Below are 24142 nucleotides of genomic sequence, written 5' to 3' on the forward strand. Positions count from 1 at the left end.
GGGGCGTGAGCCCGACGTGCGGGTGGAGGGAGGGAAAGAAGTCCGGGTCTCTGACTGGCTGTCCATCAGAGGGGCGTGGCGCGGCAGGAGCGGGCCGCGCGCCATTGGCGGGGAGGCGGCGGTGGGCGGGGCGCGCGGCGCGGCGGGGCGCGGGTTGGCGGCGGCGGCGGGGGCGCGGCCGGCGGGTGCGCCATGGTGCGGCCGTGAGCGGAGCATGGGGCGGCGGCTCCTCCGGGCGCTCCTCTGCCTCCTCCTCCTAGCCGGCCGCGGGCTGCTGCGGGACGGCGGCGCCTCAGCTACCGCCACCGCCGCGCACGGTGAGACCGGCGCCCCGGGCAGGGCGGCGCCCCGGGCAGCGCGGGGGCCGGGGCCGGGGCGGGCGCTTCCCGGAGAGCGGCAGGGCAAGGGGGCTCCGCGGCCGGTGCTCTCGCTGCTGCCGTGGATGCTTGTCACGGTGCGCGGCCGCGGGCCTGGGTCCCGGTGGAAGGGCGGGAGAAGGTAGCTTGGGGGCCGCGGGTGCGTCACTGGCACCGGGGAGCGCCTCTCTCCTGGGGTGGCCGGGCTGGTGGCGGTGCTGGTGCTGGCCCCGGGGCGCCCCGCGGCGCCCCGCCGGCTGGAGAGTTGGTGCCGCCCCCGGGGCCGGCTGGACGGGACGGGACGGGAGCGGGGCGGTGTTCGCTCAGGGACCCTGCCCGGGGCAAAGCCGGTGCCCGGGGCTGCCGCAGGGATGGGGAGCCCGGGGCTGCTGCTGGGAAGGGGAGCCCGGGGCAGCGGCCCTAGGCGGCGGGTCCCTCCGGGACCCTGGCGCCCTTTAGCCGCCCTCCGCCGGTAAGCGCGGCCAGGCCCGGGCCGCGAGGGCGGGCCGGTGCATTTGTTGTCCTCCAGCTCGGCCCGTGCGGCCCCTGCCCGGGGCTCTCGGAGACCCAGGTTCCGCTGCCGGTAGCAGAGCTGCAGCCCCCCCCCGCACGGCACGGCCCCGGCGACCGCTGACTCACTACCGGACGCCCGGGGCTGCTGCGTCCCTCGTCCTCCGGTGGGCCCGGGAGCGCCGGGACGGGTCCGGCCGCACCGCGGTGGCCCCGCCGTCTCCGGGAGCAGGCGGGGGCCGGGATCGGAGCGGCTGCCACCGAGCCCCGGTTCTGCCTGGGGGTGTCTCCCGGGGCGGGTGCCGCCGCCCCTCCCGGCGGAGCGGGGCGTCCCGGCGGGAGGCGGCTGCGCCGCTTCAGCACCGCGGACAGCGCCCGCCCGGCCCCGCCGGCCCGGTCCGGCCCCCCGGGGGTCGCCCCTCGGCACCGGGGTCCTGCGCCCCGCACCTGCGTTGGCCCCCGCCCCGGGGGGAGCGGGGCCGTGGGTGCCCGGGTTTCGGAGACCCCCATCCCCACTTGCCCCCTTCCCCCGCGGCGGGCTCGGCGGGCCCCTCCCTCCCCTCCCCCCGGTTGTTTTCTCGTTCCTTCCTCGCCATCCGGGGCTGAGTCATCGCCTGCTGCCGTCTCGCTGCTGACGGTCTTGGACCGAGACGGGGGGGGGGGGGGGGGGGGGGGGAGAGGAAGGGGGAAGCCGCCCCCTGCCCAAGTGCTGCCCCCCGAAGGGGTTGGAGAGAGACGCACACACACACACAGCCCGCTGCATGCGTGCTTTGGGGTCCCCCTCATAGGGAGAGTGGGTCTCTGGTGTCACAGGGCACAGGGCTGTGTCCCTGCCTCGTAGTGCCACATGTGGGAGGGCAACAGATGTGGTCTTGCAGGTCTCTGCTCCCTCAGCCTTCCCTTCCTAACTGTTGGCACCCCAAAAAATTCCAGGCCTCCCCCTGCTCCCTAAGCCAGGGGCAGGCTTTGTACACAGCCCCCATCTTGGCTTTGGGGGGGCGGGGGGGGCAGGGAAGGCTGGCATCGAGGCCCTGCCCTGGGCTACTAGGCTGTGCCCCCTACCACCATCACCACCCATGGCACGTTCCTGGATAGTTGGGCTCCCCAAGCAGCTGGTTATGAGCAAATGCCATTGGAGCCCCCCTCGGATGCTGTACTGACTGGCCTGTCTGTCTGTCTGTCCCAGGCTGCCTGTTTGACCGGAGGCTGTGCTCCCCCCAGGAGGTGTGTGTGCAGGGTAAGTGGTTAGCGGGGCTGCAGGGATCCCTTCTTCCTTCCCAAGGGGGTGTGGAGAGTGCAGGGCTGCTTGCAGGGGAACTTGGGGTGCAATGTGGGGGGCTGTGGCAGGAGAAAGGTGGGGCTGTGCCCACAGACCCTCACCCCAGGGTGTTCATCCATCCGGCCCCACCACCTCCCCTCTCTTACAGATGGGCTGTTTGGGCAGTGCCAGGTGGGCTCCGTGCAGGACAGACCCTACTTCCAGGTTACCTCTCCTGTGCTCCAGCGCCTGCAGGATGTCTTGCGGCATCTCATGGCACAAGGTGAATGGGGGACCGTGCAGGGACTCACTGCAGTCTGGTGGGGAGGGGGTGTCAGGCAGCATTGCCTAGTGGCACTAGGGCTGTCTGGGGTCCTGCTGGCCCAGGGGCCAGGGTGGGCTGAGAGGGGTCCAGCTGATTCTGGGAGGATCAGGGCCAAACGTGGGTCATAAGACACAGGGTCAGGACACCAGGGCAGCTTCCCGTGCACTCGCCCCATGGTCCCCAGGCCTCCTCTGTGTCTCACAGCCCCCTCCTGTGGCAGGGCTCTCGTGGCAGGATGGCATCACCCAGTATGTGATCTCGCAGGAGATGGAGCGCATCCCCCGCCTCCGCCCGCCGCCATCGCTGGAGCCGGTGGCCAGGGACAGGTAAGGCAGCACCAGCCGCCAGCCTGTTAGCAGAGCCCAGCAGGGCAGCAAGGGCTTTGCCCCCCCAAATGGGGTTTTGGGGAGGACCTCCCCCTTACCCAGATGAGTTACGCTGGCACTGTTTGCCTCTGAGGTTCCTGCCCCTCCGTGGCTCCCCCCGGCGAGCCCCGCTCCCTGCGGACACCGGCCTGCCAGCAGCTCAGCATCTGGGACAGCCTCCACCGCTGCTGCCCTCCCCCCTGGTGCAGCGGTACCTGGAGCACCTCTTGCTGTCCCAGCCACCCCAGCTGGGCTACGAGGAGGCTCTGCTCAACCCCTACTCCTACCACAAGGTAAGCTGTGGGGGCGAGCCCCCTTATCCCAGGCGGAAAGGTAGAGATGGGCAGGGGGTTGCTGCACTCCCAGCACCCTCCTTCTGCCGGTGCTGGGATGCCCCTCTGTCTCTGGGGTGCCCTGCCATGGGGTGGCAGGGGCCCTGTGGGGTTTGACCATGGCGGCTCTGTGTTTCGGTTGCAGTTTGGCTACCAGGATGGCGCTCACCAGCTCCCCAGCAGCTCTGGCAGGCAGAGCCCTGAGACCTCCTCACTGCTGGGCCGGGTCCCTGCCCAGGCCCTTTTTGGGGCCAGCTCTGTGCCCTCCTATGGTGGGCAGCCAGGAACGGATGGGGGCCATCTTTTCCAGGACTTGGGCATGCTTTCCCTGCCCAGAGAGAAAGCCGGCCGCCCAGACCCTGCCAGCACCAGGCTACAGAACAGCTTGCAGCTCCCTGGTGACTACAGAGACATGGAAGAGAGGGAGCGGCCAGTGGCCCTGGCTGCCCAGCCACCCCCTGCACAGACGGGTACCATGTCCTCCAGCCAGGCACCAGCCCTCATCCCCATCCTGTCCCCACAGCCACGTTCCTCGTGGTTCACACTCTCCCTCCTCTTTGGCTTTGTGGCTGTGGGCAGCACATCCCCCCAACCCCACCTGCTCCTGCTGCTGTGTCCCCAGCCCGTGTTCCCTTGTGTGAATGCAGAGCATCCGACCTGATGCTGCATCCTCTTGCAGATGCTGCCCTGAAGAGACTGGCCTCCCTCCTGGCCAGCTATGGCCTGGGGCTGCCGGAGCTGAGTCCCCAGCAGCTGAGCAGCCTCTCTACCCTCCTCCAGCTGCTCCAGAGCTCTGGTGAGTAGGGTACAGGGACGGGGCAGGCAGGGACTGGCATCAGTGGGTGCCAGCATGCCCTATTTCAGGATAGGGGGTGTTGTTGCCTCTCAGGGCAGGTGCTGCAGGACCTCTGTCTCTCCTTCCCAGGTGTTGCTGGCCCCGAAGTGCCCACAGTGAAACGGGTGGGTTTGCAGCAGGGTGGTGCTGGAGGAGGTGCCACGCCACAGGTGGGATGGGGGGGTGGGGATGCAGCCCCCCAGGGCTCTCCTCGGAGATCCCAGCTCCTCCCTTTCCCTTCCTCCAGGTGACGGAGGGGGACATGCAGCACGCAGAGGAGCCAGTGCCCCCTTCCTCTACAGTGCCACCCCCCAAAGTCCCAGCCAGCAGCTCCCCAGGGGATGGGCCAAGGGGCAGGGCAGCGTCCTCGCCAGCCCCCTGGGCCGAGCCGCAGCAGGGACACGGCGGGGACGTGCTCAGCCCTGGGAAGCTGATCATGGTGGAGAAGAAGAGCTACACAGAGGCGAAGGATGGTGGGGCGCAGCAGGGCACACGGCCACCGGACGAGTATGGCTATATCGTCACGGACCAGAAGTGAGAGCTGGGGGTTGGGTGAGGGGGTGTGCATGTGTGGAGGGTCTGTATCCCCCCACACCAGCTGTCATGGCTCCCTGTGCTCAGCTGAGCCTGTTTGGGTCTGTGGTAGGGTCAGGTCTCCAGTGGGGTCAGCTTCCCTGTCCCCTCTCCACCTGCAGCCCTTGTCCCACCCCAAAACCTTCCTCTCAGCTCATGCCAAAGCCAGAGCTCGCTGCTGCAGGACGGGAGGCTGGGACAGGCTCGGCCAAGCATGTCCGCACAGCTGCCTCTGTGCATGCTAGTGTGCAAGGATAGGGGGGGTCAACTCACCCCCGTCACCGCACATCCCCATGCTCTTACCTCCTGCCCACCCTGTGACGCCCCTGCAGGCAGCACAGCCCTTGCTGCATGCATGGGACTCCCTGAGCCTGCCTGTCCGCCCTTCCCCAGCTGCAGGGAGAGTGGGCTCTCGCCTCGACCCCGCTGCCCGCTCCTCACCCTGCCGCTGTCCCCACAGGCCCCTGGGCCTGGCCGCTGGCGTGCGGCTGCTGGAGCTCCTCGCCAAGCACCTCCACCTCTCCACGGCCAGCTTCATCAACATCAGGTGAGGGGAGCGGGGCCGTAGGGTGCTGCTGTCACAGCGGGGGTACAGGGCAAGTGGCCAGGAGGGACTGGGCTGTGGTGGGTATGGGGAGGGGGTCTGTTCTTCCTGGTCTCACGCTGTGTCCCCTGCTCCCTGGCAGTGTCGTGGGCCCTGCGCTCACCTTCCGCATCCGGCAGAACCCCCAGAACCTCTCTCTGGCAGACGTGGCCAGCCAGGCTGGTGAGTTGGGCAGGGGTCCTGCTGGTCCTGCTCCTCTCTTCCGCCCCCTGCCCAGTTGTGGGGTGCCCCTTCCCAGGGACTGGGAGGAGGGGGCTCCCACCGTACATCCCAGTGCCCTTGGCTGAACTGGGGAGCTGGCTTGGGGTGGGCAACTGTCAGGGGTATCCCTTGGCTCTGTCTCTTGGGGGGGTCTCTTGGGTGGAGGGGAAGCACCCCTCTGACCATCTGCTCTCCATCTACAGAGCAAGTGAAGGCAGAGCTGGAGGCAGAGCTGGGCCTGAAGATCGTGCAAACAGGAGTGGGAGAGGTAGGAGTGAGCGTGGCCGTCCCTCGGGGCTGGGGCAGCTGGGGACAGGGCCGTGGGGGTGCTGCCGCCAGGTACGAGCTGGGAAGCGCACTGTGCCACAGCCCTGGGGCTCAGGGGTCTTTGTAAGCGAGCCGTTCCTGTGGGTCTGAGGGGTAGCTGAGGAGCAGAGGGCTCTAGGCAGTGTTTCGGCTGCTGTGTTGGAGACAGACTTGGGTTATCTGGGATGGGCCGGAGCAGGACTGCTCCGGTGACCCCCTTCCACCCAGCAGTGTGATGCTGCCCAGCTGCCTGCACTCTCGGGGCACTCGGCTCTTTCCAAAACAAAAGCTCCACAGGGTTGAAGGCAGTTTGGGAGGGTCTCCTCGTGGCTTTCCCCCTTGCATCTAAGACCGGGGGACTGCAGGCTGCACCCCACAGGGCTTATCCTCAGCCTCACCTCCCTCCAGCCTGTGCACCCCATCTTAGCTGTGGCCTGGGCACCCCCATGCTGGGCTGTGCTCGTAGCACCGCAGAGACCGTGGCTAGGCAGGCAAAATGCCATCGTGTCCCCAGAGAATGGCAAAGCAGCTGAAGGCAGGAATGGAGCAGGAGCCATCTGCTTGGAGAGGGGCAGCCCCTCCCCGTGCTCCTCTGGGGACCCCCAGGAACAGTGTCCTGGGGGAGAAGCAGGGGCTGGAGATGGGGGACTGAGCCTGCCTCCTGTGTTTGCAGCCTGGGGAGGGGAAGTGGTGCAGCACCTCCCCAAACCGGGGTCCCTGTTCCCCACCCTCCTGCTCTGTGGCCGTAGCCGTGGGCAAGGAGGAAAGAAGGGGGGGGACCTTGGAGGAGGAGGAGGCCATGGAAAAGGGGTGGCCTGGCCACCGAGGCAACCCATCTCCCTCAGCAACATGTGGAGCGTCGCTATGGCAATGCCTTTTGATGTGACGAGTGGCAGGAGCTGGGAGAGATGGCAGAGATGAGGGAGCTGGGGCTCAGAGGAGGCTGTGGCAGCTTTGCGAGCCCTCTTCTGCACAGATGTCCCCAGTCCAGACCAGCTTGTGCTTTTCCTTCATTCCACCTCCAGGCTCTGAACTTGGTGGGACTGCTGCAAGATTTGGGGAAGGAGGGACACAGACGCAGGGGGACAGCAGTGCCCGGGCAGGCCTTGGGAGGGAGGTCCCTTCTGTCCCCACTGCCCCGCTTACATCTCCAGACCTTCTGAAACCTGCAGGGCTGCTCCTGCTTGGCTGCCCCCAGGACCTGGGAGGTGCTGGTCCTGGCGGGTACCCCTGGCTGCAGGGCTGGCTGGGCCCTGGCAGCAGTCACACTGGCCCACGGGCGCAGGGGCTGGCATGCTGCAGGGCGGGGGGCAGGTGGCAAGGGGACCCCTGGGGCAGGGGCATCCCCAAGCGGTGATGATGATGAAGTAGGTGATGATGATGCAGTGTTCCCTCGGTAACCTCATCAGGCTCGTAGCCAATGGGAGGCCGTGGCAGTGAGGTAATGCTGGGTTCTGGCAGCTCATTGGGTACAGGGTATTTGGTGGTGGTGATGCCCCAGCATCCCTGTGCTGCCCCAAGACCTGGCTGTGGGGGAGCAGCATCCTGATCACCAGCGGCTCTGGGACAAGGCCCTGGTGGGGGTCTTGGCCTTGGGGGGAGTCTCATCCAGGAAGGGCTCAGCACCATCCTGTCCCAGCATGGGACTGGCATGCATTGGGCTGTGCCTCCCAGCCACAGGGAAGGAGCCCGGGAGGCCCTGCCTGCAAGGTGGCAGGGGCTGCTCTGCATCCCAGCTGAGGAGAGTGATGGGGAGGACCTGTCCCCCAGCCACCACAGCTGGGATGGCACCAGGCCTCTGGCAGTGCCGGCACATTCCCCCATGTTCTGCCATGGAGCAGTGCCTGCAGGGGAGAGCCAGCCCCATCTGGGGAAGTTCCCTGGGGGCAGCAATTGCTGCCCTGGACCCAGCGCTGCAGTGGCCCGTCCTTTGCCATTAACCCCTTGGGCTGAATCTGGCCCTCCTTGATCTCCAGCTGGGCAGGAGCCCATTGAACCCGAGTTCCATGGGACTACTACCTGCCCTGGAGGGGGGGCAGCCTGGATTGGGGCTGCCCCGGGGAGCAGTCCTGGATGCTGGGAGTAGGGGAGCAGCAGGTTGTGGCTGCCTGGGCTTGGCCGGGCTCTGTTCCCTCCCGCAGCTCCAGGGACACATTAGTGTGAGCAATGTCCCATGCGACATGCAGGTGGGTGCACTGTGCCTCACCCTAGTGACACCCAGCACCCCAGTGACACCAGCTCCACCCCAGCTGAGGGTGGTGGGAGAATCAGCACAGCACCGAGTGCCCTTGCTCTGTTTTAGCCCCCAACAACCCCAAATGTGGTGCAGAATGGAGTCGATGCCCCCCTGCTAACCCTTGCTCGGCTCTGCCCACAGCGAAACGAGGCTGCTGCCTACTCGCGCCCTTCCCACTTTGGGGACAGCTTCCACTCAGCGCTGCTGACCTTCATCGCACTGGCCTGCATGGCAGGAATCGCCATCGCGGCCGCCGCGGCCTTCTGCCTCCGGCGCCATGCGAAGCAGCGGGAGAAGGAGCGCCTGGCCGCCCTGGGGCCCGAGGGTGCTGCTGACACCACCTTCGAGTACCAGGTAGGACCCCAAGGGATGCGGGACCCTGCGGGATGTGGCACCGCTGTGTCAGCATCACTCGGGGTGCACAGGGCTGCCCTGCGGCAGTGCTGTGCCCAAGGGACAGGGCTCTTCATGGGGTTCCCCAGGAGCTGTGCCGCCAGCACATGGCTGCCAAGTCTCTCTTTGGCCGTGCTGAGGCACCAGCGGCACCGACAGAGACCTCGCGGGTCAGCAGCGTCTCGTCCCAGTTCAGCGATGCCCCGCAGCCCAGCCCCAGCTCCCACAGCAGCACACCCTCCTGGTGCGAGGAGCCCGTCCAGTCCAACATGGACATCTCCACTGGACACATGATCCTGGTGAGCTGGCCTGGTGGGGTGGCAGCCCCCCTCCCTGGCCCCCCATGTACCCCCCGGGCTGCTGGGCTGACCCCCACCCCTCTGCCCTAGGCCTATATGGAGGACCACCTCCGCAACCGGGACCGACTAGCCAAGGAGTGGCAGGCTCTCTGTGCCTACCAGGCTGAGCCCAGCGTCTGCTCCATTGCCCAGAGTGAAGCCAACCTGAAGAAGAACCGCAACCCCGACTATGTGCCCTGTGAGCATCCCAGCCACCCTGCCCCAGGGACCGGCTCCCAGGGCCGTGGCAGGAGGGCAGTGTGGGGCACGGGGATGCTTGCGGCCACAGCAGGCTGCGGCACGGGTTTGGCCCCAGCTCCCCTGGGTGCTCGCCACATCCCTTGGCCTCCGTTTCCCCAGATGACCACGTGCGGATCAAGCTGAAAGCCGAGAGCAACCCGTCCCGCAGCGACTTCATCAATGCCAGTCCGATCGTGAGTGATCACTGGGGGCTCCTGCCCACCCACTCTGCTCTGTGATGTGCTCAGCCCAGGCGAGGCTCCCGCTCTGGGACGGAGCTGGACTGAGCTCACATCCCTGTGGGCTACAGATGTGAGCAATGTGCCTGCCCCATTGCTCAGACGTGGTTAAAACCCATTTCCCTCCTGGCTGTGGCACCCAAAGCTTTCTCCCCAGCCTTCCCATCACCCCTGATGTATCCCCCCGCTCCTCCCAGTGTCACTGACCCCTGGCCAAGGAGCGTGCGGTCTGACATTCCCTTTCCTGCTCCAGATCGAGCACGACCCACGGATGCCAGCATACATCGCCACGCAGGGGCCGCTGTCCCACACTATTGCTGACTTCTGGCAGGTGAGCATCACCCCGCTGTGCCAGCCCATCGGGGTCCCTCTGGGTGCTGCCAACCAGATGGGTCACCACGGCTTGGCCGCCCTCCCACCTGGGCTGTCACTCAGCAGTGACACCCGCCACGCCTTGCCTGCAGATGGTGTGGGAGCATGGCTGCACCGTTATCGTCATGCTGAGCCCACTGGCTGAGGACAGCGTCAAGCAGTGTGACCGCTACTGGCCAGACGAAGGCTCCTCTCTCTACCACATCTATGAGGCAAGTGTGACCGGTAGCCTGTGGCAAGGAGCATTCTCCAGCTGCTGTCCTGCCGAGTGAGTGCAGCCCCCCTGCCTGGCGCTGACGCCCACCGGCTGCTTCTCTCGGGCAGGTGAACCTGGTGTCGGAGCACATCTGGTGCGAAGATTTCCTGGTGCGCAGCTTCTACCTGAAGAACGTGCAGTCGCAGGAGACCCGCACCCTGACGCAGTTCCACTTCCTTAGCTGGCCGGCCGAGGGCATCCCCGCCACCACCCGGCCCCTCCTCGACTTCCGCAGGTGAGTGCCCACCTGGTGCCATGCCAGCCCCCGGGAAGCCGGCGGCGTTCCCGACCTCAGGGGACTGATGGGCGAGGACATCGCTGCCGGTGTGATGAGGGTCAGGGACATGGCATGGACTGGCTGGGGGGGACGGGGGCTGCCGTGCATGGGGAGGAGCAGAAGAACCAGATTCTGGCTAGCTTGGAATGAGGCTTAGCGGAGCTTGGTGGGCAAGAGCCCTCCAGGCTGAGGTTGCCAGGGCTCTCCAGCCTTCATGGGGAGGGTGGAAAAGTGCTCTTCCCCAGAGCTGGCATGGGGGGACAGTACTGGCTGGCACCCTCCTCAGCTGTGGGTACAAGAATAAACCCCCGGAGCCAACCTTGAACAGCTGTGACCCATTGCTCTCCATGCCCTACAGCCAGCGGCAGGTCCCCAGCTGGCCTGGGGAGAGGGCTGCGGGGCTGGGACTGCTCCCAAGAGGGCTGCGGACAGTGCCCACTGGGGTCTCGGGGTCCCTGGGTGGTGGTGGGCTCCTGCCAGGGGTTGGCCGGTCACTGTCCCCAGGTTGTGTGGGGCCAGGGACCCTGCTTAGAGCAGTGGGTGGTCCCTGAGCACATTGCTCTCCTCTCCGCCCTGCTCATGCTCTCTCTGTCTCTCTGTCTGTCTCTGTCTCTCTCTCGCAGCTGCCAGTGTCATTTTTGTGATTTGCAGCTAGTAATCTGGCTCCAGTTGCATAGTCACAAAAGTGATCGTTGGCAGCCGTGCCTGCTGCATGGAGCATGCCGGGAGCCCCACCGGCGCCTGGCCCCCAGCTTCACGCCCCACCGGACCAGAGCTGCTCCCTTGGGGGTCCTGTCACTGCTCCCCTCCCTGGGCTGGGCACCTGAGGAGCCAGGCTCCTCGCCCTGCTGTGGCCCCTTTCTAGCCACGGCCCCCATCCCGTGCCCAGCACTGCTGGGGAGGCAGGAGGAGCTATGTGCTGGACCCCCAGGGCCACATCATCGGCTGTCCGCTGCCCTCCCCCGGCTTGGCCCAGCGAGGAGCACCTAGTGCAACCTTGTCCCTGGCATGGCAGGGCACTGACCTGCTCCCTCTTGTCCTTGTAGGAAGGTGAACAAGTGCTACCGGGGTCGCTCCTGCCCTATTATCGTGCACTGCAGGTACTGCCGGGGAGGGTACGGGCTGGGGGGTGGCTGCAAGGCTGGGACCTGCTAGCCAGCACCAGTCAGTCCCTGGAGCCCGTCCACCTGGTCCAAGCGTCTCTGTCTTGCAGTGATGGTGCAGGCAGGACTGGGACGTACATCCTCGTCGACATGGTCCTGAACCGAATGGCCAAAGGTAGGTGCAGGGCAGCACTGCTTCTGCCCTGTCTGAGGGTGCGGGGCCAGGTGCTTGACCTGTGGATCCCCCCTCCTAACACCCTTTTTCCCCCTCTGCCCCAGGTGTAAAGGAGATAGACATAGCTGCTACGCTGGAGCACATCAGAGACCAGCGGCCCGGCATGGTGCAGACAAAGGTACCCCCCCCAAACTGGGGATGCCCTCCCTCCCTGAGCACACACAGCCCCTCGGGCTGTGCTGATGAGAACCCTCATCCCCCCCCCGCTTTGCTCCCCCAGGACCAGTTTGAATTCGCGCTGACAGCTGTGGCCGAGGAAGTGAACGCCATCCTGAAGGCACTGCCACAGTGATGGCAAGGAGCCCTCCCCTCTTGTCTTCCCCCATGCCCCCCCAGCTTTGTGAGCTCTCCTCGCCCTGCCCGTGGGGCTGCTCTCCCTGTAACGTGCTGTCTGTGCTGCTGGCTCTGTTTCCCCCCACCCTCCCCAGGCCCCCCTGCCCTCCCTCCCTAGGGCCGCAGGGCTCAGCCCCTCTGCGTGCAGGGCACAGAACCCTATCGCACCCCACGCTGCTGCAGAGGGGACTGGGCTTATGTCCCCTGCAGAGGAGGGGACTAGGTGATGCTGCTGGGAGTTGGCTGTGGGCCCCCCCCCCCCAAACCACGCTCCTGCACCCCAACCTGGTGGTCCTGTGTCAGCTCCCTCCCTGTGCCCACGTGGGGGGCAGGAGTTGGCAGGGGCTACCCTATGGTTGGGGAGACCACTGAGTGCAGGGGGGCCTGCCCAGCCCTAGCTCCCCTCCATGTGCTCCCTGCCTCGTCACTTGAGCAGAAGAAAAATTTCTAGAGAAATATAATTTTGTATCTTGATGTCAATAAAGTTCTCGTGTCGCGTTCGTGCAGCTGCAGCCAGGCCTGGCCTCTGCTTGTGTGTGTATGGGGGGGCACAGGGAGGCCCCCCATCCCTGCAGAACAGCCTGCACCCTCCAACCACCAGACAAGTGCAATTGGGCCTGGGTCCCCACTGCCTGCAGGCAAGGAGGGTGGGGGGGTGGAAAGATCCTGCAGTGCCCAGCCCAGAGACGCCCCACAGGCAGCAGCTACTGCAAACAGGTTTATTGACGGCTGTCAGCAGAAGGGGGTCAGGGAGGGGGGGCTACAGCAAGGAGGGGGGCAGAGCCCAGCCCCGCTGGCTGAGCCCAGCCATGCTGCCCCTCGCTGCTTCCCACCAGCACTACCCTAGCAGCCTAATCTACAGCAACCCCCCTCCAGCCCCCTCCCCTCCAGCCACCCATCACCACCCTCCCCACCACCTTGTGGTGCCTGGGGCATCTCCTCCCCCAACCCCGGGTATTGCTCGGCTATAAGCCCTGTCGTGACCCTCCCCCCACCCCCCCCCCCCCCACCGCATCCCACGGAGCCAGAGGGTGCTGGGGGAAGGGGGTGGCAGGGGGTGGCCGTGCAGGGACAAAGCGGAGTCCTGGCTGGGAGAGCCTCCGTGGGCGAGCGGGCGTGCGCGGTCCCCGGGCGCAGCAGCCTCAGAACACACCTGGGGAGACAAGCGGAGGGGGGGACACAACAGCACCCGTGAAACCCTCCTCGGCCCAGGGCTGGGGAGGGGGAGGGAGGAAGGTCGCAGGAGGAGGAGGAGAGCCAAGGCAGGACCACGGGCAATGGTGAGGGTGGGAACGCCTCTGAGCATCACTGAGGGTCACTGCTGCTGCGGGAAGCAGGGAGGGACAGTACCCCCAGGCCAAGGCCGGGGGGGAGGGAGGCGACAGTGCCCTGCAGGGTGTGCAAGGCATAGGGAAGGGGGTGACCAGGCAGGGTCTGCAATGGGGAGGACAGAGGAGGAGGAAGGGGTACAGGCAGGAGTGACAGCATCCAGAGGGGAGAGACAGACACAAGGCACCAAGCAGAGCCCACGTGCACACACCTCCTTGCAAGGAGGGAGAGCCCGACCCAGTACTCCCCAGCCTGGGCAAGGGCAGGCAGCAGCCAGGGAGGCACCCGCTGGAGCCCCTGCCCATCTGCAGGGCAGGCAGGGAGACAGGAGCAGGCAGAGCTGGGGCATGCCTGCCCACAGGCACCCCACGCTTCCAGCAGCCAGGGCAGGGAACTGCCCCTCTTCCCGGGACCCGACCAAGGGCCCCTCTTCTAGCCACAACCCCCAACTCTGGCAGCCCCCCCACCCCGGGGTGCCACCAGCCGCCCACCCACCCGAGTAGCAGCAAGGAGGCAGGGCAGGAAAGACCCCCTCCCTTGCTGGGGGAGGCAGGAGCCGAGCCCCAGGCAGCGAGACCCCACCCCTCCTTTCCTCTCCCTGTCCCTCGGTGGGGGGGGCACAACCCCAGCCCCAAGCTCAGAGCAGGGGGCAGTGCCACTGCTTCGCTTTGGGGACAGGTTCGTGCCCCGCTGTGGCGGGGCTGCCGGCCCCCGGCGGTTCCCGCTCTGGGCCCCCCCGGGGACCATGGGCTCTGCGGGCAGAGGACGGGGTGCCGGGGCTGCCCCCCGGCACCGGCAGGGCGCCGGGGCCATGCCCACCTGCTCGGTGGTGCCCCGCAGCCTCCATCTCGGAGAGGCTGTAGGCCATGGCCAGCTGCAAGTCCTCATCCTCGTCCTCGCTGTCCGTGTAGAGGCAGACGGGCGAGGAGCTCGGGGGCCGGTGCGGGGCGGGCGGTGGGGGCGAGGGGGGCCGTGGGCTAGGGAAGGCTTGCTGCTCCCGCCGGCTCAGCTCCAGCCCCAGCGCCATGTCGTCAGGGACACCTGTGGGGACAGGGGCAGGGGATGGGGGTTGTGTCCGCTCCAGCTCCCCAGAGCTCGCACCAGGCCCCAGCAACTCCTGCCCACCCCACCAATCCTTCAGGGCAGAGCCCCAAACCAGGGCCGACCAGGGCTCAGACCAAAACCAAGCCTGGATGCAGCACCCCGCTGCCACCCCAAAGGAGGAGAAGGGTCCCCAAGGGGAAAGGGCACCGGGAGGTGGCACTGCCAGACCCCACCAAGGTGGTCTGCGGTGCTGCTTCTCACCATCGATGTGGATTGACTTCAGCTCCCCATCCTCCTCCACTTCCACCCGCTCCCGCCCGTTCTCGATAATCCTGCAGACAGACAGACAGACGGATGGATGGATGGTCAAGGGCCAGGCAGCCAGAGCATCGCAGAGGCAAGCTGCAGGGTCCGAGGCCCGCCGATGAGGGGGTCCGCAGAGGCCAGGTGGACCGGCACTGCCCTCACCGCTTGGTGGTGATGCGCCTGCCATTAACGAAGGTGGTAGAGGTGGAGACGGAGCGGAAGCCCAGCCCTGCGTCGGCGCCAGAGCTGAATGACGAGGCGAAGAAATCTGGAGAAAGGAGTGACAAGGTCAGTGCCAGGGTGGGGGCAAGAGGAAGGCAGGGGACAGACCCTGAGCAGGGGCACACGGTGTCCTGGGATGCCCCTGACGGGCAGGGGCTGGCAGCGTCTCCTACCTGAGGATCCTGGGAAGGAGGAAAAGAAGTGGCCTCCCCCGTGGTGCCGGGGACCAGGTCCTCGCAGCTCGGAGAAGGGCAGCATCTCATCTGGAAGGCAGGGCCTTCCCCATCAGCACTGGTCCCGTGGCTTGGCGAGCCAGGAGCAGGGCACTGCCGTGGGGACCCCTCGCCGGGGCCAGCCGTACAGCCTGTTCCCAAGCCCAGCAGCCGCCCTGGGGCCAGAGAGGTGCCCCAGAGGCTGTCGCCGCCCCCCCTCCCCACCCCGCACACACCAAAGAAGTCAGCGAAGGGGTCTCGCCCGCCGAAGAACTCCCGGAAGACATCGTGAGCACTGCGGAAGGTGAAGGTGAATTCAGGGGCCCCGGCATCGGCCCTGGAGCCACCTGGTCCTGCCAGAGGGAAGAAACTCGGTGTTAAGTGGAGCCCTGGGTGGGAACACCCTGAAGGGCAGGGAGCCCGGGGGGGCACAGACCCACACCAGGTCTTCAGACAGGGCTGTATCCAGACCTGCACTAACCCCCCGTGGCCCTGCTCACCCACTCACCTGCCCCCATGAGTCCATCCTTGCCGTAACGGTCATAGACATCACGTTTCTGCTCTGGAAGGAGAAGAAAGGGGGTTGCGGGGAAACTGGCTGCCAGGCGTGGGCAGGAGGACTGATGCTTCCCCCAGCCAAGGAAGATGCAGAACAGCAGGGAGCAAGAGGACGGGGGTGGCATGAGCCTCCATCACACCGGCACTGCTCCCAAACCCAAGTCGGAGCATCAGGCGACGGTGCGCAAGCCTCAGCCCCACTGGGGAGACCTCATCCCGAAGGCCAGCACCCCAGCATCTTTCCCAAGAGCTGTTTGGGGGATGTGTGAGGAGGTAACTAAGCCCCACAAGCCAGGCTAAAGCTGGAGGGACCCGCTGCTTCCCAGGGATGTCCAGAGATGACACCTGGGTGAGCCCAGGAGCAGGACACCCCAGGGCGAGCAGCCCCAAGGGCAGGGGACCCACACGAGACTGCACCGTGGCCTCTTACTGTCCGACAGCACTTCGTACGCCTCGGCGATCTCCTTGAACCTTTGCTCGGCGTACTCCTTGTTGTCTGGGTTTTTATCCGGGTGCCATTTCAGCGCGGCCTTCCTGTACCTGCAGAGATGGGCAGCGATGGGCACGCAGCAGCCCTCGGGCGGTGGGGGCTCCTGTGCCAGGGACCCCAACTCTGTGGGCAGGGGCACCCAGAGCCTGCTTCACCCAGCGCCCTACAGCCTCAGGCATCAAATGAGAGCTTCCTGGACTGGTTCTGCCTCCCGATCAAATATTTGCAGCATGACCCCAGCAGTGCAGCCTGTCCCCACCTCAGCTGCCTGTGGCGGCGGCTCCGGACTATGCTCACAGGTTTGCTCCAGAGCCTTCCTGGGCGCCACCGTGGGCGTGCAAGGACCAGAGGTTGCTGGGAGGCTCCTGGGGCTAGGTGAGCACAAGCAGCCCTTTCCTCCTGCCTGCAGCTAGCTGGGGTTAACCCAGGCTGCCCAGCTTCTCTCACCCACTCTTAGGAAACCCCCCCCCCCCCCAGAGACCTCTGCCCCCCAACCCAGGCAAGCCACCAGTCTGCCCTTATTCCCCCCGGGTGATGCCTTTCCCCAGTGAGAGCAGCAAGACCTCGGCAGGGTGCCAGGCAGGAGCTGCAGGAGGCTCCATCCACCCCCAGGGCTCCCCTGCAGCGCCTGGGGTGCAGCACGCGACCTGCCAACGGGCCCGGTCCGGTGCCGGGGGACACGCTGCTCCTCTCCCCTCGAGCTCCAGCCCCTTGACCCTGACGCCAGCAGAGCCCCCACGCCCCAGCTCTCTGCCATCCCCACACCCTCTGGCAGAGAGAGGGGACGCCTCCAAACACCAGCGGGACCCACCTCCTGCCTCCAGCCCCAGTTCTGGGCTGAGAGCGGGGACAAAGGGACCAAACCCCACCAAGAGATGCCTTTGTGCGGCAGTGAAGCCCAGCCCCGCTCTGGCCTCCGCACAAAGGAAACAAAGGCTGGATTGTCACCTCTGGAGCTGGGCCCTGTCCCCACTGGCCCCGTAGGGAGCCCCCGCCTCGCTGGCGCCCGGGAGTGGGGGGGGGGCGGGGGGGGCGAGGGTGGCTTGGGCTGCTCTACCCAGTGGGCAGGATCACGCCCGCCACACACTTACGCTTTCTTGATGTCGTCGGCGGTGGCATTGCGGCTCACCCCCAGCGCTTCGTAGTAGTCCACCATGACGTGTGGCTGTCCCGCGGGGTCACTGCGGGAGGGAAAGGCAACATCAGGGGGTCCGCAGGCGCAGCCTGGCAGCGCCGGGTGCCAGGGACCAAGGGCGGGCTGCCCTGCCCTCCCCAGGCACCCCGGCCACCCCGCAGGTCCCCCCGAGAGCGGCTCAGTAGCAACCCCCCACACAGCTCCCCAAGCACCCTGCCTGCACCTCGGCCACCTGGATGCAGGCACAGCCCCAGCCGGGGACCCATTACTGCTGCCGCGCCGCCGTCCCACCTGCATCACCCCAACTTGCCCAAGCGAGGGGACAGGGATCCTCGCTGCCTGCCCCGCTGGTCTGCCCTGCTCCCCTCCAGCTGCCCCAGCTCCCCTCCCGTCCCCCCCGGGGGGCTCCGTCCTGGGGCGGGGAGGCAGCAGGAGCAGCCCGCTAAGGTGCTTAGCGGCTGGAGCGGATTAAGGGCTCAGCGGGGACCCTCCCCATCCCCGGGCATCCCGGGGCACTTCAACCGGCCGGCCCGCTCCGGATCGGGGACGGGAGCGGGATGCCGCCGCTCCAGCCCCCCGCGATTCCGGGGTACCGACCCCCCCCGGCCCATACTCGCCCCCCGCCCGCGCTGCCCGGGCGCATCAGCTGACGGGGAGGGCGACGCTGGCACCGGCACCAGTACGGCACTGGGAGCGCGGCGGGGCGGTGCCGCCGGGGACCGCCCCCCCCCCGGCCCGGCTGTAAACACGGCGCTCCCGGGGCTGCCCGGCCCGGCACTGCTGCTGGAAGTTTCCGTTCCGTCCGTCCGTCCGTCCCCGCCGCCGCCGCCCTCGCCGCCACCGGCGGGCAGCCCTGGGCTGCGGCCAGCGGATCTAGGCCAGCGGGAGGGGCGGGGGCGGCAGCACGGGAAGGGAAGGGAAGGGAAGGGAAGGGAACGCACCGGACCGGCTCCGCTCCCCCCCGCCGTCCGCCGTCCGCCGCTCCCCCGGTGCCCCCGCTGCCCCCTCGCGACCCGCTCCCCCCGCACGCCCCCTCCCTCCACGTCCCCCCGATCCGGTGCCCACCTGAGTGCCGCAGCCGAGCCCTCCCCGCCCGCCCCGGGCCGCCCGCGGCCGGCGTCGCGCGTCCCCCCCCCTCCCGGGCCGCCGCGGGGCCTGGAGGCGGGCTCCGCTGGCCGACGAGCGGCGGCTGCAGCCAACCGTGGCGCCGCCGCTTCGTGACGTCACGCGCTCGCCTTTCAGGCGGGTGAGGTCATAGGGAGGCGTGCTTGAGCGCGGAGCGGGGCTTCGCCGCTGCCCGGCCCTCCTTTCCCCATCCCCGTCCCCGCAGCCCGGGAGGGACCCGGCCGGGGGCTCCCGCGCCCCGCCACCCCCCAGCCCAGCCCAGCCCAGCCCCGCCGTGCGCCGGCCGGGCATCCACGGCGGGGGGGGAGCGGGGCCGGGTTGCGTGGGACCCTCGAGGGCGGTGCGGCAAAACCAGGCGGCGGCGGGAGCGCCCGGCAGGGTCTGCCTGCCTCTGCCTGCGCTCCGGGCCCCCCAGCTCCGCTCCCGCCCTCCCGCCTCCAGGGGCTGCGTGTGTGCCCGGGGCAGCGCCGGCAAGGGGGGCGGAGATGGGGGGGAGCACTGACCTCGCTCGCTGGCCCCGGTGGCGCAGCCCGTGCTGCGAGCACACCGGGGCACGGCCACCGCCCCGGGGCAGCCCCCGGGCTCCGCTTGCCGCTGGCCTCCTGCCGAGTCAGCTGCCCGACTGGTTCCTGCAGGAAAGGCCAGCGGGAGGGGACAGCCGGGGTGACTCAGCGCTTTGCCCGGGCCGTCCCGCTGCGGGGGGGGGGGGGGGGGGGGCGACGACATGAAGGGGTGCAGCCTGCCAGGCTGGCGGCGCGGGTCCCTGCCAGGAGCCGGAGCTGCCTGGCAGGACTATGGCCCCGGGAAAGCATCACCAGCCCTGCGCCCTGCTCAGGCAGAGAGGGGCCGGCCACAACGAGCCACCCCGAGCCGCAGGGTGCCCAGGCACCCGGAGCACCGGGGCTCAGGGGACGGCCACGCACCAGGAGCTTTGATGTGGACTTTCCCTCTGCACGGCCCCTGCCCGGGCAGCCGCTGCGGAGGGGCTGTTCTCACCCATCCTCCAGGTCGTGGGCGGTCTTAAAGCCACTCGCTGACACCCGTGAACCTGTCCTGGCCACAGAGATCATACTGTTCCCCCTTGCTCTCTGGATGGGAGAGGGAGGGAGCCAGGTCTCTCTGCAGGGCCAGAGCCTTTTGGACCCCCGCCACCCCTGCGCTGCAGCTGGGATCTCTTCCTTACCTCCTGTAAATCCCTAGCTGGGAAGCCTGGCAAACTTTCCCAGTGCCACTTTACCCAGCAGGCTGGGGAGACCTGGGTGTTGAAACAGGCCGTTCCCAGCGCTCCTCAGGGACCGCTTTCAGGACAGCCATCCCTGAGAAGAGCCTTCCCCAGCCATGAGCGGTGGGCCTGGGTGAGCAGTGGGACGGGTGAAATGCCAAGGACATTTCCTCTGCCAAGGAGCATCTCCTCTCCAAGGGACGGGACGCCCATCCCCTGCTGTCAGACAGCACTTGATGATTTCCTTGAGCGACTGCTTGGGCTATTCCCTACTGTTGGGGATTTTTTTCCTGGCTGCCATCGCAGCGCTGCCCTCCTATACCTGCCCGCCCAGGAGCAGGGAGCGGGCTCTCTGGGGTGGCTTCCTCTGGCCAGGGTGCCCTCGCTGGCTGCCAGGGGCTCTGATTCGGCCCATCTGCCCAGCAACGGGTGCAGGGCTGGCCCGGGCCGGGCTGGCACGGGCACTAGATGGAGCCACAGGCTGCTTCACAGGGACCCCATCCTGCTGGCTGGGAAGCCGAGGAGATGCCACCAGAACCTAGCCCTGTCTCGGCACCTTGCTTTCCTTTCCCTGGCTTTTGCAGCAGATGTGGGGACAAGGAGGCTCCAGAGCTGCCAGGTCTCAGCCCACTCGACGGGGAGGCCTCCGTGCTGGGAAAGGAGAGGAACCCACATGCTGGTCGGGACTCTGGAGCCAGGGCAGCACATTGCTGCTGCCTTTATGGCATGTGTGTCACTCATCCATGAGATAAGGATATGCAGTGAGAAGGACTTAACACCTCCCTCATGTCCTTATGGGAGAATGTGCAGAGTTGGGCAGTAGCCCACCACAGTGCTGGCAGCAGAGAGGACGTGGTGCCAACCACACCTTGCCCCAGAACTGCCACGATCACTCCCCTACTCAAACCAGTAAAGCCAGTCACCTTGCAGCAGCTGAAGAGAGGTAGCCCATCACCTCGCTGGTGCCTCGCATGGCACGTGCCTTCAGCCACAGCACCCTGCCCTCTTTTCCCTGCCCTTTCCTCCTAGGTCTGCCCGAAGTCCTGTTGCACCTACCTGCCAGCCTGGCTCACACCAGCTTCAAAACCAGCACAGGCATCTTGAGTGTGTCTCAAGAAGACCCTTATTTCTTTACTAATTTGGGGGATTGCTGTGTTATGACCTGTTTTTAGCTTTCCAGGGTCACAAAAATGCTCTTGAAATACTCTCGAGGCTTTCTGAGAAAAGAGCTTTTGGGTGAGTGAAGCAGGACCCCAAAGGACCAATGTTTTTATCCTGGTTACCCAATCTCTTAGGAAGCCAACTGAATTGCATCATAAACTCGTGCTATATTATTATGCAAACCACATATTAAGAGAGATATTTTTTTCAGTGCTGCTCAACGTTTCATCTTTTGATTTCCTCCAGAGAACACAAATCCTGTCACAGCCTCCTCAAAACCGGCAATTACATACTGCAAAATCATATTCTTGGTGATTTTTGAACTGTGGAGTGATGTGTTCGGCGAGTCGCGTGCCCACTGCTCCCCTCGTCGTACCCAGCCGTCTCCCCTCCTCTTCTCCCTGCTCGCCAAGGGAAGGTCCCAGCTCTGGGGCAGCCATGTGGAGATGCAGCAGGGAGGGAGCAGGACCTGAAGCCAGTGGGACAAGATGAGAAGTGGTTGAGCAGAGCGAGGCAGGCTCCCGGGTGCCATTTCTGTGCCACCTTCATCTGCCTGCCCATTCCCAAGAGAGACAATGGCAGCGGCCACGGCCATGCTCCCCATCTCTGGGCACGGCCACAGGGTCGGTGCAGCCCCCAGAAAAGGGATCAGTGGGAGCAGTGTGTTTGTTCACCTCTGGAAGGGCTGCACCAGGGTGGGGACCCCTGAGCATGCTGGGGACATCACTTGAGAGGGGCATCCATTTTAAAGGTCTGTATTCATTCCTTTACCCCCACTCCTGCTGTCTCATCTGAACAGCCCTGTCCAGCTCCCCTGACTTCCCTGCACACCCAATTTCTCCACACCCTCGTGTTTTTGATGCTCTTCGTGCTTGTCTCGATGGCCGTGCTCTCAGCCTCCTGCCCAAGCTGCTCTGTTCTCATCCCAGCTGGCTTTTCTAGAATTGCACCTTCTAGGAGCTGGGGAGTATCCAGAGAGGCAAAGTCATCTGGCTGCTTTTAGTCAGTGTAGCAGGACAGAGAAGTGAGAAACAGCAAAGCTGGGGTGACTTTCGTTCAAGCAGGGCAATGACTTTGGGCTGGATTCACAGACACAGGCTGTGCATCCCAGGCACCACCCCACGGGAGTGCTCGCCTGTGCTGATGCCGGGGCTGCTGCCCCAGCCAAAACCCAGGCAAAAGCAAGGTGCTTGCAGATTTTAAATCAACAGAGTCAGAGGCTGGCGGAGGTGGCAGAAGCCCGTGACTAAACAGGTTATGCACAACAAGCACACGCACGGGCCCAGGCAGCAGCTGATTTTCACGGCAGCAAGGGGTTTCACCCCATCCCTGGCACGTGGCTGGGAACAGGGTGGGCTGCAGAGCCTGGATAATCCTGTGATGTTCGGGAGCAAGGCACCCACACCCACCCGTGTGGATCTGACCCCAAGGGAAGGGAGATTGGGGGTGATGAAAAGACTGATACTGCACAATCCCCCCTCCAAATGTTGGGGGGCCCTTCAGCCACGGAGGGGAGCAAAAGCTGCAGCTGACACAGGACAGGAAGGGATTTTGTTGCAAAGCAAAACCTGATTTCACTCATGCACACCAACACAGCCATGCCCACGGGCTCCCAAGCACCAAGACCCTTGTATCCAGCTGGCTTGGCCAAGATTTTCTGCAGTGCCTGGTAGAACTGGGGTCACCATCTGCCTGGTCCTCACCATGCCCTCCAGCTACGTGCCCAACCTTGACCTGTTGCCTTCATGCTAGGCATGGCTCAAAGGCAATAAATGAGCCAAGCAGGGTGAAATGAAAAAGGAGATGGGGCAACTGCATTTGCATTAGAAGAAAACAAGAAAAAACACAAAAGAGTGCCAGTAAGCAACCTTCTGCTGTTTTCCATAGCCATTGGTGCCTAAATACCAGTGCAATGCTGTGGATGCAATGGAGCAGGCTGTAATTTGGATGGCCATCTGTAACAAACCAGCATGTAAAGCATTACCTGCTAAAACTGATATTTTCAATTCATCAGGCCTACACTGGGAATATTAATGGTCCTGAGGGTCTTACTGAGCCACTAATGGTAATTTTTAACAGAACCAAAGCACTGAAGGACAGAAATCACTCCAATTGTTAAGAGAATAAACTGGCTGACCCAGAAAACTCTAGCTTACTGATAATACCAGAAAAAATAACAGAAGAATTAATTTTGATTCCGTCAGCAAAGAACTAAAGACCTTAAAATACATGTAATACCAATCAGACTTGTCTCAGGGAAGGCAGGTATTGCTATGCAAACTTGTCATCACTTTTCAGCACGATTACATGTGCTGAATTACATTATGTCTGGCTGATTCAGATCAACACCGCTGGCATGACATCCTTACTTGGAAGCTGGCAGGAGATAATGATAACAGCATTCGCATACATCACGATACTGCTGCAGAGAGGGATGGAATAATCTGTTTTCCACATCAACAGAAGAAGGAGGCACATAGCTGCTGCCGCAGGTCTTTCCAGATCTACTTTTTGTGTTGTCCCAGAATATTTACCTCAGCATGCCAAGTCAGCCTGCTTATATTCCTGCATTGCTAAGGACACACCAAATGCATCAATAGCAAACGTGTGCTTGTCAGCAGGAGCAATACCTCTGGGGGCCTTTGTAGTAGGGATCCCCAGGCATGGGTGCAAGGTCCACAGTGATAAGAAGTGTTTACTAGAAAAATTGGGGATAATGCTAAGCTAGTAGTGTTAGCGATTAGTTACATTATTTAGTGATTAGTCACAGTAGCTAGTGAGGGGGACAATTAACTAGTAGGGATGGTTTAGAATTGTCCGATTAAAAGGCCCCGTTGCAGCAAAATTTGCTTTAATGCAGCAAAATTTGCTTTAATACAGTGAAATGCAAAGTAATTCATTTGGGAATTTGGAGGAAGCGGCAACCTTATCACCTATTACTCTGCAAATCCACTTGTCACCCTCAAACTTTATCAGTGGTAATTTGGGATTCATTTCAAGACCATTGATTAAAGCGCCGAAGCCAGCGGTGCCTGGCAGGGATCCCCGCAGCGGCCCAGCAGCCCTTTGCTGATGATTCACCGTCGCCATCCAACACTTGGGTACCCCAGCCTGCCTTGCCAGGCACCGCACCGACACTGCTGCTCGTTACCCGGGACCCCCTCTGCACTACGAGCTGGTTAAATCTCTGCCTTTGCCCTGAGCAGACCTGCCATCTCAAGAATCGAAACCAGGTTTGTTTGGTGAGGTGGGTTTTCCATGGTTAATTGACACCTGGTAAGGATGCTGAGGGTCCCCCAAAACGTGCAGAAGCTCTCGGTATCCGGCTCTTGCCAGACTCTGCATCCCTCTGCCTAGGAGGTGGTAAAGACCTCCTGGCTGTGTCCAGTGCAGGGCTATTAAATGGCAGACTGAGAGCCATACTGACCCAGGGAAGGGCACAGCTGCCCCGGTGTGCCCAGGGCACCTGGGGATGGCTCGTCCTAATGGGGAGGGCCACATTAGGCATGGGAGCTCAGTAAACCGGGGCTCCTGGGCCTTTACAACAGGGAAATCCTGCAGAATAGCTACTGGTTTACATGCACAGCCCCTCATCATCTGAGTTACCTCTGCTACGGAGCTCTCAGGGATGTGTTCGAGCCAGGCATCCTC

At 64.7% G+C, this 24142-nt stretch overlaps 2 protein-coding genes across 6 annotated transcripts; one reads left to right on the forward strand and one right to left on the reverse strand.

The window, feature by feature from the left end:
• Positions 1 to 154: 154 nt before the first annotated feature.
• On the forward strand, positions 155 to 12193 carry PTPRN (protein tyrosine phosphatase receptor type N). Of its 2 annotated transcripts, none has more exons than XM_049809229.1 (23): positions 155 to 317; positions 2053 to 2103; positions 2294 to 2407; positions 2670 to 2775; positions 2909 to 3107; positions 3292 to 3616; positions 3826 to 3942; positions 4072 to 4151; positions 4229 to 4515; positions 5015 to 5101; positions 5241 to 5320; positions 5563 to 5627; positions 8043 to 8255; positions 8384 to 8593; positions 8684 to 8831; positions 8993 to 9066; positions 9365 to 9442; positions 9576 to 9695; positions 9808 to 9974; positions 11063 to 11116; positions 11230 to 11294; positions 11399 to 11472; positions 11575 to 12193. In XM_049809229.1, exons 1-23 carry the CDS (start codon positions 215 to 217, stop codon positions 11644 to 11646), a joined length of 2889 nt encoding a protein of 962 aa, XP_049665186.1. In that variant the 5' UTR covers positions 155 to 214; the 3' UTR covers positions 11647 to 12193. The 2 variants fall into 2 exon arrangements, with proteins under 2 accessions (XP_049665186.1, XP_049665197.1); XM_049809240.1 differs by having other exon boundaries at positions 4072 to 4106.
• A 199-nt stretch (positions 12194 to 12392) lies between these two features.
• Positions 12393 to 18742, reverse strand: DNAJB2 (DnaJ heat shock protein family (Hsp40) member B2). 4 transcript variants are annotated; one of them, XM_049809280.1, is made up of 10 exons: positions 17601 to 17730; positions 16940 to 17029; positions 15789 to 15898; positions 15309 to 15362; positions 15037 to 15153; positions 14762 to 14851; positions 14529 to 14634; positions 14322 to 14392; positions 13836 to 14057; positions 12393 to 12840 (listed from the first exon to the last, which is right to left on the reverse strand). In XM_049809280.1, the coding sequence occupies exons 1-10, from the start codon at positions 17624 to 17626 to the stop codon at positions 12830 to 12832; spliced, it is 897 nt and encodes a 298-aa protein (XP_049665237.1). In that variant the 5' UTR covers positions 17627 to 17730; the 3' UTR covers positions 12393 to 12829. The 4 variants fall into 4 exon arrangements, with proteins under 4 accessions (XP_049665237.1, XP_049665228.1, XP_049665218.1 ...); XM_049809271.1 differs by lacking the exons at positions 12393 to 12840; positions 17601 to 17730 and adding an exon at positions 18612 to 18742 and having other exon boundaries at positions 12847 to 14057; XM_049809261.1 differs by lacking the exons at positions 12393 to 12840; positions 17601 to 17730 and adding an exon at positions 18049 to 18300 and having other exon boundaries at positions 12847 to 14057.
• Positions 18743 to 24142: the final 5400 nt, after the last annotated feature.

Source organism: Accipiter gentilis, chromosome 1 (genome assembly GCF_929443795.1).
Source record: "Accipiter gentilis chromosome 1, bAccGen1.1, whole genome shotgun sequence".
Classification (NCBI taxonomy): domain Eukaryota; kingdom Metazoa; phylum Chordata; class Aves; order Accipitriformes; family Accipitridae; genus Astur; species Astur gentilis.

Coding starts and splice junctions, on each gene's coding strand:
- PTPRN (XM_049809229.1), top strand. CDS start 215: ATGGGGCGGCGGCTCCTCCGGGCGCTCCTCTGCCTCCTCCTCCTAGCC. Junction 2,104..2,293: donor CCAGGAGGTGTGTGTGCAGG/GTAAGTGGTTAG, acceptor CCTCTCTTACAG/ATGGGCTGTTTGGGCAGTGC. Junction 5,102..5,240: donor GCCAGCTTCATCAACATCAG/GTGAGGGGAGCG, acceptor GCTCCCTGGCAG/TGTCGTGGGCCCTGCGCTCA.
- DNAJB2 (XM_049809254.1), bottom strand. CDS start 17,626: ATGCGCCCGGGCAGCGCGGGCGGGGG. Junction 15,363..15,788: donor GTACGAAGTGCTGTCGGACA/GTAAGAGGCCAC, acceptor TTCTCCTTCCAG/AGCAGAAACGTGATGTCTAT. Junction 14,852..15,036: donor CCCCTTCGCTGACTTCTTTG/GTGTGTGCGGGG, acceptor CCTGCCTTCCAG/ATGAGATGCTGCCCTTCTCC.